The sequence below is a fragment of the Phasianus colchicus genome, chromosome 4 (genome assembly GCF_987193195.1).
Source record: "Phasianus colchicus chromosome 4, bPhaCol1.hap1.1, whole genome shotgun sequence".
Classification (NCBI taxonomy): Eukaryota; Metazoa; Chordata; class Aves; order Galliformes; family Phasianidae; genus Phasianus; species Phasianus colchicus.
The window spans coordinates 18,778,521-18,796,390 of NC_143439.1; the positions used below are offsets into that span (position 1 = coordinate 18,778,521).

The window sequence follows — 17,870 nt, forward strand, 5'->3', positions numbered from 1 at the left end:
TCCTTCACTCCCTTTGTAGATTTTGCTAATAATAACTAAGGATGAGGTTCCCATCAGCCCAGATTATCTTGGAAGAACATGGAAGTAGTGTGCTACACTAATGAGCTCATGCCACCAGTGTGTTCCCTGCTTCAGGCAGATCGTAGGATTTCTGTCAGCTTTTATGCTTTCTGGGATTCTGACAGTGCAATAGATGGGTGAAGCTACTGCATCTAGAGTATGCAAAAATCTCATGAAAAAAGAAATGAAAAGCTGCATTCTACTCCATGTTATGATGCTGAAAATTCCAAATCCTTTTTGCTCGCTTTTTATTGATATGAAGAAAGGCATTCACATTACTTCAAATATTGTTACATTGGAAGCACATCAGAGAGGCCTCAATTGATAGACTGAATGAAGTACTCTGAAAATTTATTTCAAGCCATTTAGAATTGCTCCATGCAGTTTTCAAGAACGAAGTTATTTATAAAATCCTGTTTGTTGCCTTTATCTAGAAGAAAATGTGTAGTCAGCTCTTTTTGTATTCTGTCTTCCTGAATTCCAACTCTAGGTATCAAAGTTCTTAATTTAGCTGCACAATCAAAACAGTGTTTCATTCTGAGGGACAAGCAGTTCAGCATTACACCTTCTCAGCGTATCCATCCGAAGTGCCAGCTGTAAGGTAGAGGAAAGATGAATTCCTGAGTTAATTTATTGTACTTTTTAATCAGCAGAAAGCAGCACTTCAAACAGATAACCCAAAGTAGAAGAGAGGGGTTCTTTATTATGTTAACAGTGTTTGTATTCTCCTTAGCTAGGTACAAGGGCAATCTCAAATACCAGCTGAAGGACTCCCAGGAGATCAAAACTACTTCAGGTTACCTGAAGCACGTTCTGCAACCTCAGAGACTAGTCTTGCCCTGTGTGGCACACGCTTGTTGGTGCTTATACAGGGAACCAAGGAAAGAGGCAGATTGCTCTTCTCTTGAGCAAAATCATGTGTTTAAGGATAGATGGAATTCTTCCTCTGTTGGAAGAGAAAGGGTTTATTTTATCCCCCGTGCCTTTGTCAATCATCGTTTTGAAGCAATGCATTTTTCGCTGTGGTAATTGATTGATGGTTGGCAATTCACTGAATGGGAGTAACTGCTCATTGCCACCTGTAGACTGTTTATGCTAGTAAATAAAGCAATCAGGATGGCTATTTGTTCATTTTGCCTATTTCAAGTGATGCATTTCTCATCTGTTCTTAAGCAACAAGAAGCTGAGGACACCCCAGAACTTCTTTATAATGAATTTGGCTGTGAGTGACTTCTTGATGTCAGCTTCTCAGGCCCCCATATGCTTTATCAACAGCTTGCACAGAGAGTGGATCCTTGGCGATATAGGTACTTTCTGAGACTAATTTGTCTTTCACTAGCTCTACTGTCTTTAACATATTTTAGGGCTAATAATATTGGCTTATGCAATGGAGAGAGCATCACAAAACTCTGGAGTTACAGCCTAGGTTTTTGACATGATCTGGCCATGACACATTTTGTGTAATAATCTATTTCTCCATGTCAGGTTACAAAAAAAGGAGTCAACAACAACATGTAGTGATGGCGAATTCTGAGGGCGAATGTCATGGATAAAGACGGATAGGAAAGCTTCCTTTTAATTGTAAATATTTTTATTAGTTTAAGAAGCAGTTAATATTTAGAAAAGTACATTGGTATCAATTAATGTGTTCCTAGGATCACACATTTAACTATGGAAATGTAGGGATTTGGCAGGACTGTGCAGCAGACATAGAACTGACTGGATGGTTGCAGGCTGCGGCCAAGATCTTCACGTCCAGGTGGAGGACAGTCATGATTGGTGTTTTCCAGGGGTTCATCTTGGGACTGCTGGTCTTCAACACCTTTTTTAAGAACATAGAGATAGAGATCAAGTGCTCAACAGGTTTGCTTACAGCACTAAGCTGAGCGGTGCAATTGATACAATAGACAGGCTTGAGGACTGCATCTGGGAACCTAATGAGGTTCAACGAGGCCAAGAACGAAGCATTGCACTTGGGTTGGGTCCTTTCCAGTATGTGTTCAGTCTGGGAGAAGAACTCACTGAGAACAGCCCTGTGTAGAAGAACTCTGGTCTGAGAACCAGAACTGCTAAGTTCTGGTGGACTAAAAGCTTGTAGCGTGCATTTGCAGAATGGAAGGCCAATAGTATCCTAGGCTGCAACATTTTTTGAGGTATCCATTTGTCATTAGTATATAGATATTTGCTGCTGCCTGTTAAGATCAATATATTGGGCAACAGTCCAGGAAAATGTAACCTTAATTAGATTGGATTTTCTTTGAGGCAGTTTTCCATTGACTTAATGTTTCCAGCTACAGTCCGCGATGGAGAGTAGGACTTAATACATACATTTTTTTTTGTATTTTATGTATACATGTTTTTTTACTAATGAACATTTAATTATGCAATTGCAAGGCTAAGAATAATCCCATTATTCTAATGGGAGAAAAGCCCTGGGCTAGATTTCTGATTTTTTGTTTGTTTTAAAGATGAGAGCGTGTGTGGGAATTTATAAGACCAGGCTGTGAGAGAGAACAAATACATGTTTAAGAAAAAAAACCAAACCCTGACATTGCCATTTTTCTGCTTCAGGTTGTGACTTGTACGCTTTCTGTGGGGCACTCTTTGGAATAACCTCGATGATGACTCTGTTAGCTATTTCTGTTGACCGCTACTTGGTGATCACCAAGCCCCTGCGCTCCATCCAGTGGACCTCCAAGAAGCGCACCATGCAGATTATTGCTGCTGTGTGGCTGTACTCGCTGGGGTGGAGCGTGGCCCCACTCCTTGGGTGGAGTATGTTGTCTGCTCACTCTTTCTTCCAGCCTTCTCAGTGCAGTCTACTTTTGCCTCGTTCAAGATATGAAAAAAATGACAATTAGGGAAATTCCTGAATGGATGCATAGCTACTACCTGATGGTTTATTGTCATATAATATTATCTATGTCTATCACAGTGCAGCACCCTGGGTTGGTTTTTTTGCCCTGGGTTGTGTTCAAGGTGATTAAGTTGCAGATTGGCCGTTGGATGCATATGATAGTCAGCAATCGGGACCTCCTCTCCATGTGTGCACTTGCATATAATACAGCCAAGACGTCTCTTAAATGCTATCCATGCAGCGTGGCATTTGTTTTAATCACTCTGTTGTTAGATTAGTAATTATACAAGTTTTTGTAATATGCAAATAACATATTCCACCTATTTCATAGGTTCCTACGTGCCTGAGGGCTTGATGATATCCTGTACATGGGACTATGTAACTTATTCCCCTGCAAACAGAAGTTACACCATGATTTTATGCTGCTGCGTATTTTTTATTCCACTGATAATAATATTCCATTGCTATTTATTTATGTTCTTGGCCATAAGAAGTACTGGCAGGTAAGCAGTGTAACTGAAATATGTGAAACTAGTTTTTTTCTTGAATTTTCTGAAAACCTTTAGCTGCAGATAAATCTAAAATTAATCTCCATTGAAATCAGAAATAAAGCGTCTGGTCATTAACCGCAGTAACTGGAGAAATATTTCTGCCAGTGTGAAAACTGGGAAGGATTACCCGCATTTTGGAGTAGGAGACAAAGTAGTCTCAGATTGTTTTAATCTTAGTCCAAAGTGTGGTAATTAATAATACTTCAGATAATTTGATAGTTTCGATTATTTATTTCAGATTTGCAATATGAGGAGTGGGATGCTTGTGTATTACAGAGAGATTTTCGGCTCTGAGAGACAATAAACAGTGTGTAATAATGGCACCACCATCTGCCTGTGAGCTGTTCTGTAAACATAAATGTCCTTCTATTTTTTGACAGCTTTATTTAAAGCAAGTATCCCAAAAACCTCATGGTTCAAGCAAGTATCCCAAAAACCTCATGGTTAAAGCAGATAAACAACAAACAAACATAAAATTTGGCTGTGCTTATTAGGATACTTCCGTTGTTTTTGTTTGTTTGTTCCCTCCAAGAGTTTTAGTGTATATTGGTAGAGCTGAAGCGAAAACTCATCAGGGTACTAGATCTACGAAGACATTTCATTTTGTCCAGTTGTTTCCTTTAATGTGTTCATTGGATTTTTGCTTAAAGCGTGCTTTTGCTTGCTTCATCTATGAGAACAATCAAGGGCAAGGGGACACCTGCCCTCTGATTCTTCACCCTCTGTAAGTCAGGGTAAAGACATCGCACTCCTGTTCTGTAGTCCCAATGGTCCCTCTGCTTCAGTCCCACAGTCAGACTGAGCCTGAGCAAAATGTCTGGGAATATTGTACAGCATTAATTACCTTCTAGATTTGTAGCTATCAGAGGACAAAAGAAGAGTGAGAGCAGGAAAAATGAAGTCTGCTTTATTATTGTACGCCACTGAGAATGTTCTAAAGACATCGCGCTTCACTCCTTCGTTCTCTTACTTTGTATATCTGTGTGTTTTTTTCCCACAACAGAGATGTCCAAAAGCTTGGGTCCTGCAGCCGCAAATCTTTCCTCTCTCAGTCCATGAAGAATGAATGGAAACTGGCAAAAATTGCATTTGTGGTCATCGTTGTGTATGTCTTGTCCTGGTCTCCATATGCTTGTGTCACTTTGATTGCCTGGGCAGGGTAAGTGAAAACATAATCCAAAGAGTATTTATACTAAAACATAAATACGATTAGTGTTATCTTTTGGAATGGTTTTAAATTATTGGTAGTGGTGATACTGTGCCCTTCACCGAATTGTAGAATCATATAGGTTGGAAAAGACCTTCCAAGATCTTCAAGTCCATCCATCAACATATTCTAGAGTCCTATCACTGCACCGTGTCCCTTAGAGTAGAGCCATAACTTAGTTTCCCAGGGGTTGGTATTGGGGCCTGTCCTGTTCATAATCTTTATCGATGATCTGGATGAAGGCACTGAGTGCACTCTCAGTAAGTTTGCAGATGACACTAAGTTGGGAGGAAGTATCAATCTGCCTGGGGGTAGGAAGGCCCTAAAGAGGGATCTGGGCAAGCTGGATTGCTGAGATGAGGCCAATGGGATGAAGTTCAACAGGACCAAGAGCCAGGTCCTGCACTTTGTCCACAACAATTCCAGGCACCACTACAGTCTTGGGGCAGAGCAGCTGAAAGACAGTGTAGAAGAAACAGTCCTGGGGGGTGCCGGTCAACACTCATCCGAACGTGAGCCAGCACTGTTCTTGGTCAGCCTCAAAGAGGTAGTTGATTGTATTTGCATATCTCTCATTCCTTCCAAATAAATGAAACCAAGTATACGCTGTCAAAAACAAGCCTTTCATCTGAGCAAAGACTGCGTTTGAACAAATTTAACTTTTCAGCAGTGTTGCTTCTCGTGATACCAAATAACAAAAACTGTCAAGAAGAACACGTTTCAGTGGTTTAATATTAATCCATGGCATAGCTCTGTCTTAATGATTTTTCCTTTTTTACAGCCGAGGAAACACTCTGACGCCATATTCCAAATCTTTGCCAGCTGTTATTGCTAAAGCCTCTGCAATCTACAACCCCATCATATATGCAATAATTCACCCGAGATACAGGTACAGTAAGCATATAGGTATGTGTGCAACTCTGCAAGAAAAAAAAGTGTTTTTAAAAATGAATGAACGAGAACTGTTATTCAGCATGTCACCAGATTTTCCTGCACTTCCTTCAAAGCGTATCTTCAGCAAAAGGCAGTGATTAACCTCGGGAGGAAGGAATCCGTGGTGATAAAGGTAGGAATGCCACTAGATGGCAGGGTGGGTCGTCCGTACATTGTCTGAAACTGATTGGGGAGAGCAGAGTCTGTTGTTTTGAACGTCCGATAAATGAAGGTGTGTATGTAAATCTTTTTACTAGGCTGATGGAAACATGGAGCGGTGAAAACAGATTTTGTTTGAAAATATCTACTATCATAGCTAAGACGTTTGCGTCCTCCGAGACAACTGAGTCTTAGTTTTTGAAAGTTGTCTAATATTTCAGCTTACAATAAGGACTACTATTCAGTGTCATGCAGAAGTGTAGTGAGAAGAAATGCATGGATGGCTGACATATTCTGAGCCTGGTATTATTTTACTGACCCAAAAGATACTGCGTTCAGTGATTCCTTACATTTTTTTTTACAAGTATACAAGTATGTGTTTTCAGAACAAGTACCATATAATGAATTGCTTCACTTAGTCCTTTTCCTGCCAGCACTGACTTTTATCCATGTAAGGCTGTATTAAGACAAAGGCTCTTGCCAGAACAGGATTTCAGAGATTCCCTCAAAATCCACCCCCCTCTCCCCCCATTTTTTTTCTTTTCTCCTACTTCCTAACTTTTATTTCAAGGCATATCAACAACAGAAGTGTTTATGCAGATACTGTGGAGATGTTTGATAGATAATCTTTTCTGGAGAGTGAAATGCTGATTTAAAATGTACTAAATTATTTGACAAATCTAGTAGTTAAAAAACTCACAGGAAGAAAAAATGTAAGAAAATGTTTTCCAGAACCAAGATTTTACAACATCTTGTCTTGTGCTACAGTGTAAAGTTGATATGCTATATGTTTACCATTGGTATATATCTTTTGCATCTGTTATTTTCCAGATGCCTATCTTCTTAACCTGTTCAGATGTGTTCTGTATTAGCTTCATCTCCTGGTCTGATATGATGAATTACGTGGCACTGTAGAGGTGTTGCACAAAATGCAGCACTCTGGCTAGCATCACCCTGCATCTCCTTGGAAGCAGTGAGAAGCTTGGTCATCTGGCATTGTGTAGGGAAATCTGTGGCCTCTCTGCTTCATGAAAGATTGGGAGGAATGTAGCTGTACAAACTTTATTCTACTCATTGTTGACTGAATAAAGCAGGTTTTTGCTATCTGGAGCCTTGGTCATCCTTCTTCACTGTGCATGAGTGAAGCAGTGTGTGTTGACTTCTGACAGGAGTTTATGGGAGCTACCGTGATACAGACAAAGTCTGATACCTTCACAGTAAAGAATTTCACAGGATTTCCTCATTGCCCCTTGTTCCATCTCTGGGCCTCCTCAATGTATAATCTCCCTTGGCCTGCTGCTGGCCAGGTTCGTTTTAATGCATCCTAGGTTAGCACTGGTCTTTTTGGCCATAAGAGCACACTGCCGGCCACCCGGACCCCTAGGTTTTTCTACTCAGAGCTCCCTTTTTCACTTCTCATCTGCTTTAGCACACAGACTTTTGTACAAGGTAGCTTGAAAGTTTTCTGAGTTAATCTTTCAAATAAATTGGAAGCAATGGTTTTTTCCAAGCTATTTTCAATTCTTAGTACTCATTTGTGCAGCTCTTCCATGAATGTTTTGATGTAAGGCCCTAAAACCAACTGCTATTTTCTTTTTGGACTTTCAGTTAAGTACTTTCCACTGACAATACCGCGTTGTTTCCACGTGTGATTTAAGGTCCTCTTCAATCAAAAACAAAAGCTGTGCTGAGTTGGTAGAAAGTGCTGCCAGTGCATGATTTTCAAATCCGTTCATCAGTGTATTGTTACATAGTTTGTCTTTCTCTTCACCCATTTTTCTTCAGGAAAACCATCCACAATGCTATTCCCTGCTTGAGGTTCCTAATACGAGTATCAAAGAATGATCTCCTGAGGGGCTCCATAAATGAATCATCATTCAGGACCTCTCTCTCCAGCCACCAGTCTCTTTCTGGAAGGACCAAGAACGCTTGTGTTTCGTCAGTTTCCACTGGAGAAGCTGTAAGTTTTTTCTTGTTTCCACCAAGAACAGTGAGTATAATATCTCTCCAACTCCCAGAATAAATCACTATTAAAATTAAAGAATGGAAAGGAGGATGTTTCTAGCTAAATTGTTTTGGACGTGTGAGGTAATTTCTCCAAAGCTTTTGTGGGAATTCAAGCATGATGAGTTTTGATCAGAACAAACATTGAAGCTGGCCTATCTGGGCAATTCAGGTGCTTACTTGTAGCAGGGATGTTTGAGCTCGGGGCTAATTAAAAAGAGCCATTGCCAGGCACCTCCAAGTCACCAACTAGTTGCCTTGTAATCAGGTATCTCTGGGAGGTGGAGAGCAGGAAAATCACCTCCCAAAGATTTCTAACCTATCCAGTAGTGTCCTATTGTCTTGCAGAAAGTCCACTTTCTGTAGTAAACTTTTAGGTTTGTGTTTATTTTCACCATGAGGACTGAAAGCCTTCTGCACCTGGAACCAGGTGCAGTGTTCTGCATGCATCGTACCTTAAGTCTTGGTAAGGCTGGTGGACTGGCTGAGTATAGCTACCTACAGCACATGGGCATTTTGCAGGAAAAAGTCACAGGACAGAAAAACAGATAGGTAACATGGCATGAAAGTGACAGAGAAAAGAATCTCAGTGTGAAGCCTTTATCACTTTTCTGATCAAACAGAATTAAATGGGACGCAGGTCTCACAAGAGGCCAGTAATCTTCTACAAAGGTATAAATTCCCACGATGGGCCGAGCAGCAATCTTCAGGCTCTTCTTCTGAGCCAAGTGGTAGCTGTCTGAGTGAGGAGGAAGAAGCTATTTATCTGCTGCACCCTGGGAGCTACTGCTGCTTCCAAGGAGCTGTCAGGCTGTCACTCAGAGTCATACCGTGATGCTACATTTTAAGGAAATCATAACGCTGTTGGATGATTTGGGGAAGACCGGCATCCTTGGTTTGGAAATGAACCTAGGACCACCAGAAAACCAGCATGGATGGCATACTTCTCTTAACGCGACAATGTTCTGAGCACCTGTTGGTTTACACGCTCAGACCACTGGTCACACACGTCCTGATTTGATTTTTTTTTGCTTTTGATCACTGCTTGGTTTGTGCATCTTTGATTGGGGCTGATGTTTAAAAAGATGGGATGATGCAGATAAGAGTCTTCAGCCATTCGCACAGCTTTTGCTTAAAGATCACAAAGAAAACAATTGCCATTAATTATGAGCAGGGCCGTTCTGTGCCAAGCTGACGCAGCCAAAGATAATTGTTCCTACGGTGACAACTCAGTGCAGCTAACTGGTTTACAGCTGAAAAAGCGGCTGCTGAAATACAAGCTAAGCTCGACAACCAGCACATGACAACAGCACAGAGTGAAATTTTGGAATGCTCCAATAATGTATTGCCAAGCAGGAATGACACGGTCAGTACCATAAAATCTGCAGATGTTCCCATCAATGCTTTGCTGTGTGCTGTGCATGTCTGTGCAGAGAGACAATATATTTGAGGCAACAATATCTGGATGTGTGAGCAAGATAATGCAATGGAATTATGCACTAGCTTCCTACTTGTGTGGAGACCGGTCTGTCTATCCCTAAACACTGGTCTGTCTATCTCTAAACGCTGGTGTGGAAGATAGTAGAATGATCTCATCATAGTGACACGATCAAGAAGGCACCACAAAGTTAGGTATGACAGATGGCCCAAGCCTAGGAATGGAACAGTCTGACTACAAAATCACTGTTCTGCTCCAGTGCAGTTGTTTTTTTTGGAAAATTCATGCAGGGCCCGCTCAAGGGCCCTAACAAACATTAATGATGTTTTGGAGAAGAACCAGGCCTGTGGAACTGGAGAAATCCTTGGAGTTCTGGGCATCCAGCTGGGACGTACACAAAGGTCAGTTTAGACGTGTGTGCGTCCATGGTTCTGGACCAGCTGGGTCAGAGGATCACGCAGAATACCATAAAGCATGTTAAACACATTGGTTGCATTTGTTAAAATAATGTGAAGCCATCTTTAGATACCAGCTAAGGAATTATAATCATAGTACAAGAAATGAGATAAAAGAAAGGCGAATAACTTACTGTTGAAATGATGAAAGAGGATTTAATCTGTTTTCAAAGGTTTTTTGAGGTTTTTTTTGTTTGTTTGTTTTGGGTTTTTTTTTTTTATTCAGAAAAGAAGTCCAGTGTAAGCGAGAAAATCAAAAATCAAATCTCTCCTCATGAGAGTTCTGAGTGTGAGACCTGTGTTAGAGCGACTGCAGTTTTCTCTAAGCGTAAGGCTCCTGCTTAAGTTTGAGAACTTAATATTTGAAAAAAGGTGTAAATTTTTGAAATCTGTCACTATTTTTTGTTAGAACTGGAGTGATGTAGAGCTTGACCCAGTAGAGCCAGCTCATGCGAAACTACAGCCTCGCCGAAGTCATTCCTTCTCAGCAAGTCTGAGACAGGAGAAGAGAGACCTTCTCCCAGAGACCTATAGCTACAGTGAAGAAACTGAAGAAAAGGTAAAGAAAAAAAGTTGTCTTTGCTGGGGAAATTTCCATTGTAGTGGCTAAGCTTGCTGCAGTGTGTCATTTGAGAAATAATAATTTATTCTTGATGTCTATCTGTTTCATCATATTTACACAGATTCTGATGTCCTTTCCATCCTTGCTATCATTCATTTATTTTAACTAACGAGAATGCTAGTAAAGCTTTAATTTTTTTTCACCAATACGTTGCCTGGTTTTGGAAAGCCAAGAGCAGCTCGCAGCTCTGAAGCTGCATTAAAGAGGATTCAGTAGGGTGTGTAAGAAGTTAACTTTTTTGTCTCTTTGCATGTTCACCCGCCCCAGCTCTGGCTTCTCCTGTCCTGACCCTCATGATCACATCGTGAAAGCGTCTTTTCATGAAAATATAAGGGCTCCAAAACAGAGTTTGACATGATAGAAGCCACCTTTTTCCATTTTTTATAGCGTACATTGAAATGTTTTATTTTTGTTGAGGGGGAAGACGAGAAAGAAACTCCCATTTCTCCCTAAGGGTGGGAGAGTCTGGCAGATGCCACCCTTCCCTCACTGAAAGAGGAGATGGTGAGTACTCAGAGCATCTTCTGTGGATGCATTATACAACTTACCCAAACCGCTGAGGTCTGGGGCTATGCTGTGAGGAGCTTCCTCCCCATTCTCTGCAGAACTGCTAAGGATGGGAGCAGTAGGTCACCCGATAGCTTCCGCCACTGCTGTACAACCAGTTTCAAGATGAATATTTGTATGGAGGTACATCATGAAGCGTATGTCAGTGCTGTATTTTCAACAAGAAAGAATTAGGACATGCAGTACGCTGCCAACAACTGGTCATGGTGCCACCTGCTTTTTCGTGGAGCAGCTCAGGCGTAGAGATCGGTGTGGCAGAGACGTGGCTTAAAGCAGAACCTATTCTGGAAATTTCCAACCATCTGATGGCATGGATCCTGCATGCATTTGCCCTGTCTTCCTTCATGTGTCTCCTTGAGATCAAGTCCTGGGAAACCTCAGTCCTTCCCTGTGGTTGTTGTGAGTAGCGTTTATTGAGAACAACATTATAGGAAGTACAGCAGGGATGGTGCTGTTGAAAGGCACAGGTACCTCATATCATTTTTCAGTCTCAGAGAGGAGTGGCAGAACTGTTACGTTAAGCAAAGTCCTGATCCTGTGAAAGACACGTGCTTCTGCTCTGCACAACTGACATCTTTGTGAAAACTTGTGCTATGCAGACAGCAGGAGCAACTTCATTCTGCTGACCCTCTTCACTTCTTCTCCCTCTCTCTGTTCTGGTAAAAAATCTCCTATGGCTGAGACAGGCTGAGGTAGAGCTTTCAGGTTTCACTCCTTGCAAGTCAAGGGATAGGATGAATTACCGCAGCCTTAGCACATAAGTCTTCCATTCTCTGGGGATAATAATTACCGAAGAGACCAAGCCCAAGTCTCACGGACCATCTACACCGTGGCTGCTAATTACTTGTTTTTGGCAATATTGACCTAAACTGACTTTAGAATGGAGTAGTGTCCAGCTTTTTGTCCTTGCCACAAGCTAGCTTCTTGCTGTGAAAGGATTGTAGCGAGGCCTTGGTTTCATTTGTGGCGACAAGCGACACGGACTCAGAAGTCCTGCGTACCTCTCTTGCCCTCCATCAGCAGCCCAATTCTGTTGAAGGCACAGAGAAAACAAGGAAAACAAGAAACTTGTTTTATGAGAAGCACCTTCCCACGGGCCAGGGAACTATTCGGTGTGAAACAATAGCTGTCAGCTTTGACCTCCTGCGGGTGTGCCCTCTGGAAATGTCTGTGACGGAGGAAAGGTGGCTCACACCTGCTCAGAGAAGTCATCTCACAGCAAGGTTGAAGGGAATGTCCACGTGTTGTTTGGCGATGTTTTAAACACCGTCACGAACGAGTACCTCAGCTCTGGAGAAAGCTGCGTCTTCAGGCAGCAGTATGACCACCACCAGCAGGGCAGCGTAGGGCAGCCAGGGATTGGCTGTCACTCAGATGAACAAGTGCCGAGATCTGTTCTCTCTTCACTCCTTGCCGCTCTGTAAGTCAGCAGGGGTTGCAACCAAAGCCCACACTGGTCGTCCCAGTGCTCAACTAGCAAAGTCCTGTCTAGAGGAAAACCTGGAAGTGCTCCTGGAAGTGACCTGGAAGTCACACCCACTGAGCCAGAAGCAGTTAAAAACAGCAGACGTGAGGGATTTTATATTATTCTTTCGTTCTTCCACAGTCTTGATTTGAAGTAAAAGGCATTTCTTCTCTGTCAGGTTTACTTAAACCACTTTTTTTTAGCACGTTGTTATTCTCTGCACGGGGGAAGGTACAGCAGTGAAAGAAATCATTATCGGCAGAGATCTGTAAAGGATTAGTGCCTGTAGAGTAGAACAATGTGCAGCGATGTGTGTCAGTATTTAAATTTACACCCGGCTTGACAGAGAAACACACAGTGAAAGGGCTGGTTGTTTTTTTCCTTGCAAAACCACAAAAATTGAGTGAAAACAGATGCATCTGCTCCGTTGTTTTTTGTTTTTTTTTCTCTGCCCAATCGATTGCAGTGCAATATGTTACGCAAAATGACTCCCTAAGACTGGCAATAAGGCAGTGTGCAGGCTAAAGAGAGAGAAAGGGAGCTGAGAGTCGGTCTGTTGGCAGGCTACAACATGTGCTACCATTTTTAGAAGCCATTTCAGCACCAAAATCCTATAAATCAATAAGAGTCATAGAATCAAAATGTTGGAAAGGACCTACAAGATCATCTAGTCCAACCGCCCTCCTATCACTATTACTACCCACTAAGCTAATAAACCGTATCTCATAGCAAAGAGAGTTACCTGCCTAAATCCTTCAAGAAGACTGAAGTGGAATTGATGAAGTTTGTGGCTGACATAGGAAAATATGCATCAGAAGAAATAATTTAGGATCGTATTAGGAGAATCTCAAGCTATGCTTAAATCGTATACTTCAAAACTGTATAAAAAAGAAATAAATCTTCTTTTAAAAAAAGAGAACTGTTGTTAGTAGCTCAGTAATGCCTCTTGTTACTCTGAATTTCATTAGGCGTCACGCAAATACGCATATAACAAAGTAAACGTCGCACTGCATGTTAAATGTTAATTCTCCTCAGGAAGGAAGGAACCTGTAACATTTCTCTTTGCAGCCGACACAGAGATTTTATAACGTTATCTGCCGTTTTCTACAGCAGGCCCAAAGTAATCGCTCACGCCTTTCATTTCTAGGGCCTTTAAATATTAACTGACGCCTTCAAAACTTACTTAAATTACCCTGACTTTGTACAGGATCAGTTATGGAAAGTTCACGGAGGAGTTATCATCGGGGCCAAGTTAGAAATAAACTTTCCAAACAAAAAGATGTCAAATGGTTAGCAACGCAGAATCTTGGTTGCTGTTCTTTCCTCTTTCCTTGTGGAAATACTGTCCAGTGTACAACGCCACTGACTTTTTATGAGGCAGTAAGAGGAGCTGCTTCAGGACACGATGAGAATGCTGCCTAGAGTCTCCTCTGAGATCTTTTCAGTGAAAGAGGGGGTTCAGAAATGGTAGTTTCAGACATTATAAATGAGAGAGGGGGGAAAAAAGTCAGATACGGGACCGGGCTTTTCTTTTCTTTTTGGTCTCTGCCTGTGTTTGATCACATCTTCTTTTGCTTCATTTAACATTCTGCTTTCCAAGCTGTAGATGATAATGCGCTGTGATTTTCCTCCTTTCTAGTCAGTGATTTAACCATTTAGAAAACATGATGAGTGTCCAATGTAGCGACTAGTGGCACTAAATATTCCAAGTACCGATTTGCAGTGACACTGACGCTTTTCTCTCTGCTCTAGGTTTCGCTGTCATCCAGCTGCCTGGAGAAGGCTCTGGGGCGGTCAGCCTTCCTCAGCTCCCCTGTAGCGCTCGTGACCAGCTCCCTCCGAGCAGTTTCTCTGCCTGTCGGTTTGAACAGCGGCAGCATCAGCAGAGAAGCAGGCTCAGATACCTCACAGATGGAAACTCAAGAAAGTCATAATAATGGAGGCTTGGACTCTATCGTTAGCAATACAGTCCCTCGAATCATTATCATTCCTACCTCAGAGACAAACCTATTTCAAGAGGAACCTGAAGAGGAAGAGACTGAATTATTCCACTTCCGTGACAAAAAGAACAATCTGCTGGATTTGGAAGGGCTTAGCTCATCTACAGAGTTCCTCGAAGCTATTGAGAAATTTCTATCATAAGTGCGTCAAAAGGAAACTTTCTAGCAATTATTTTCTTGGCATCTTCTCCCCTTAGTTATACCAAATAACTGAACCCTTGTACGTTAGATCATCAGGCTTTTTGTATGTTTATATGGTAGCCAATAGGCAGCTTTCGTATTTATCTTTGTCCAGATTAGTTCAGGCATAGAAAAAAGCTTTCTTTCAGATCCAGCACTGGAGGATCTGGCAGCAGGATCAAGTGGCATCAGTGGAGTTGGCTGCCTGCTTCATGGGGCCCTGAACCTTGATCTGCAACCACAGATACCAGCAGGAGGAAAAACAACTGAACTGAAATAGGGGTAGCCACTGAATGTTTGTGCTGCCTGCGCGTGAAACCGCATTCCTGTTTTGGCAGCTCTCTTGCGGAGGTGATGGTATGCACCACAAGACCACAGCTTTCCACCAGCCCCAGAGGCAATATGGCTAGGCGATCAAACTATCTTTTAATCAAATTTCTTATTTAAATATATAAATGTAAACATAATTACATGGACTGTTCACGTAGCTGGGGGGAGATTGCTTGTTTCTAAACTTCAATGATAAAATTTTGGATTTTCCCTCAGCGTTAGTGTAATCACCTGAATGTCAAAATGCAAGGTGCTATAGATGCCAAAACATGTAATTTCACCTCTGGAAGCACTTTGAGCACATTGAGATTTTCATTGTGGATTAAAATGTGTACGAACCCTAACGAATCTGTGATTAAAAGGATGAACATCCACAGCTGGCTTGATAATTCATTCGCGAGAATCAAGCCTTAGCCGCTATGTGTCACTTCAGCAGAGATTCTTCTGAAACTTCACAGATGGATGTCTTCTGCAGGTCACATTCCAAAAGCCTTCCTGTGGGTAAGACATCACCCTGGAAGATAGCTTCAGAAATCTGTATTGTTTGCTACGGGACCTGCAGTTGCATTTTTAACTGTGGTTATTGTTTGTTTTGTCTGTTTTATGTTACAGCTCAGGCTTGCAAGATCCTCCTCGCATTTTACACCTAAATACATTCTTTCTTTAGTTATTCACTTTCCCTTATTAAAAGATGTTCTCCACTCCCTCCCTTTTGGTTTCTGAACTTCAAATGTAGACAAGCTGAGCTACACTGTTCTTCACAAAGCATCAGGATATCTTGGGAGAAAGCAGAAGTTCCTCGGGCAAAGGGTTTTCGTCCAGGACAGAGCATCAGGACAGAACCACCCGCAATCAGCTCAATACTTCTGAAGACAATTCCTACGCTGAGGATCGGCTCAGTTAGCAGGTGGCACGGCACGGTGACTGGCGTGGGATCTGCCCTCCTGCAGCTTCTGAAGTCGGCCTGCTATCCAAGCGTGCGGTTTGAGCCACAGAGAGTAACAGAATGTTCATTAAAGACCCCGTTTTTGAAAAACAGGGGAGGCTTTATCCTTGGCCGAATGTGGAGTTCTGCCATCTCTGATTATTTTCTGCTGGTTCTGTCCTCTCTGGTTCATTACCACCTGTTTTTCCTATGTAACTTTATAACCGGTGACCTAACTTCTTGCATTTAATATCTTCAGTGGTGAGTCCCTTCTTTGTAAGATGCTAGGAAGGGAACATACTTGAAGTCTTTCCAAGTCTTACACCCGACTTTTGCTTCTGTAATTAATAAATAACAGTAACAAAGGCCTCTTGTTCCAAGATACAAAAATAGGCCTCTGAGAAGATTTTGCACTCTAGCGTTCACATAATTGTACCGGTAGGACCGTAAGCGGAACACTGCTGTGGTTTCCAATGGGATGAGGAACGTAAACGCTGAAGCAACAGTGAACAAATTCCTCTGTAACCAGGGTGTTGCTTGGACTGCAAGATGACGTGCCAGCGATCTCTTGCACGTGTGCTGATGCCAAACGTGTGTTTCAGAAAACTGACGGGCTTGAGATGTGTGCATTTAATTTCTATACCTCTAATTACATTTACAATTGTTACTAATGCTTCTGCAGCTAATGTTAATATTACCGTGTTCTTTAACTGCTGTAGACCAGAATGTCATACGAGATAGCAGTAGAGTGATAAAACCTAAAATTATATGCAATATCAGACATATTTGTTCCAGAAACATCGCAGTGTAAATCGATCTTAAAATAGTGAAAGCAATACAGAAGAATCTCGCGTGCTTCTCTGTTGCCACATTAGACTAGATGGCATATAACGTTCAGTATTAACTGCTGCTTCTCATTTCACAAAGGCGTGTATTGGTTCACTCAAATGGAATAAAAAATTCTTAGAAGTTGTATTGTTTCTTTTTCTTATTGAATGATTAATGCGAGGAACAAGGAGGAGGAACAAAAAAATTAGCTCATAGCTTTTGAAGCCCGTACCATATTCCAGGGAATAATAAGATGCATTTTTAACCTCATTTATACGAGCAGCTCTTTTTCAAGTCACTTTCACTACTCACATACAACCAAGAACTTGTCTAATTACATGCTTAGCTTCGCAGTTTGGGCATCTAAAATTAGAGCTCCCTGACTTGGGAAAATCTGAAGTTGCTCAGCAACTTTTGAAACAAGATGGCTTTAAATGCAGCGTCAGATATCCGGCAAAGAAATCTGCGGGAAAAATGACCAAAATCAATACATTGGAACTCTGACAGCAGCCTCTGATTTGCAGCAAATCTCTGTGACGCTAAGCCAGCCGTTGCTTGCTTCTGCTAATTCTTAGTGTAACACAGTTATAGCATACGCTCCGATTGTCACAAGTAACAGATAGTTCAGACTACAAATGCAAACATTTTTTATTAGTATATATCAGTGAACGATGATTTTTTTATAGTTAAATAAACAGTTTGAATAAGGGAAAAAATCACTTTTTTGAAGCAGAATGAGTCTCGCTGCCTTGAATTGGCATGAGCAGGATCTGTATTACTTGAGTCAAGAAAGCTCATTATTTTCCCAAATATCCGTTCTTTCAGAAGGCAACGCTGACCAAGCAAGCCCTTCCACTCTGCTGTCTCAAAAAGCCAATGCTCTAAGGTGACACGTGCCACACGAAACTGGAAAACTTGTGGGGTGAAACACCCTCAATGTTAGTGTCTTAATATTTTTTTTTTCATTTATACTTCTACCTGGGCTGTAAGTTTTTGTTATTTTTTTCCTTGAATAAATACGTGAAAAGCTGGTGGCGATCTGGCAAGCTGGGTGCACTTCATGTAGCATTTGGAGAGTGGGCTTCTTTCATACTTGAGAACAGACAAAAACAGTGCCTCAGTTCAGCAAGTGCCAATCAAGATGAGGTTGAACAAGATGGAAGATTTAGAGATGCAGCTGCCACTCCTGCATCATCTCAGCACAGGTCTGCCATTATTTCTGGCTTTGCATCTCCTTCACAGGCCCAATCCATACACTGACGTTCCGGCTGCACACCCGGAATGGACAC

At 41.7% G+C, this 17,870-nt stretch overlaps 1 protein-coding gene across 9 annotated transcripts in view; it reads left to right on the forward strand.

Annotated features, from left to right (window-relative positions):
• LOC116238039 (melanopsin-like) overlaps positions 1-16,701 on the forward strand; it is a 32,557-nt gene extending 15,856 nt beyond the window's left edge. For 8 of the 9 annotated variants that reach the window (XM_090138806.1, XM_090138808.1, XM_031607513.2 and 5 more), the window contains 8 exons: positions 1,234-1,367; positions 2,632-2,835; positions 3,249-3,420; positions 4,472-4,627; positions 5,457-5,564; positions 7,553-7,727; positions 10,074-10,223; positions 14,071-16,701. In XM_090138806.1, coding sequence (XP_089994932.1) covers positions 1,234-1,367; positions 2,632-2,835; positions 3,249-3,420; positions 4,472-4,627; positions 5,457-5,564; positions 7,553-7,727; positions 10,074-10,223; positions 14,071-14,460 — 1,489 coding nt within the window. In that variant the 3' untranslated portion in view covers positions 14,461-16,701. The remainder of the gene's footprint in view (positions 1-1,233; positions 1,368-2,631; positions 2,836-3,248; positions 3,421-4,471; positions 4,628-5,456; positions 5,565-7,552; positions 7,728-10,073; positions 10,224-14,070) is intronic. The other variant, XR_016465864.1, reaches the window with a different exon arrangement.
• Positions 16,702-17,870: the final 1,169 nt, after the last annotated feature.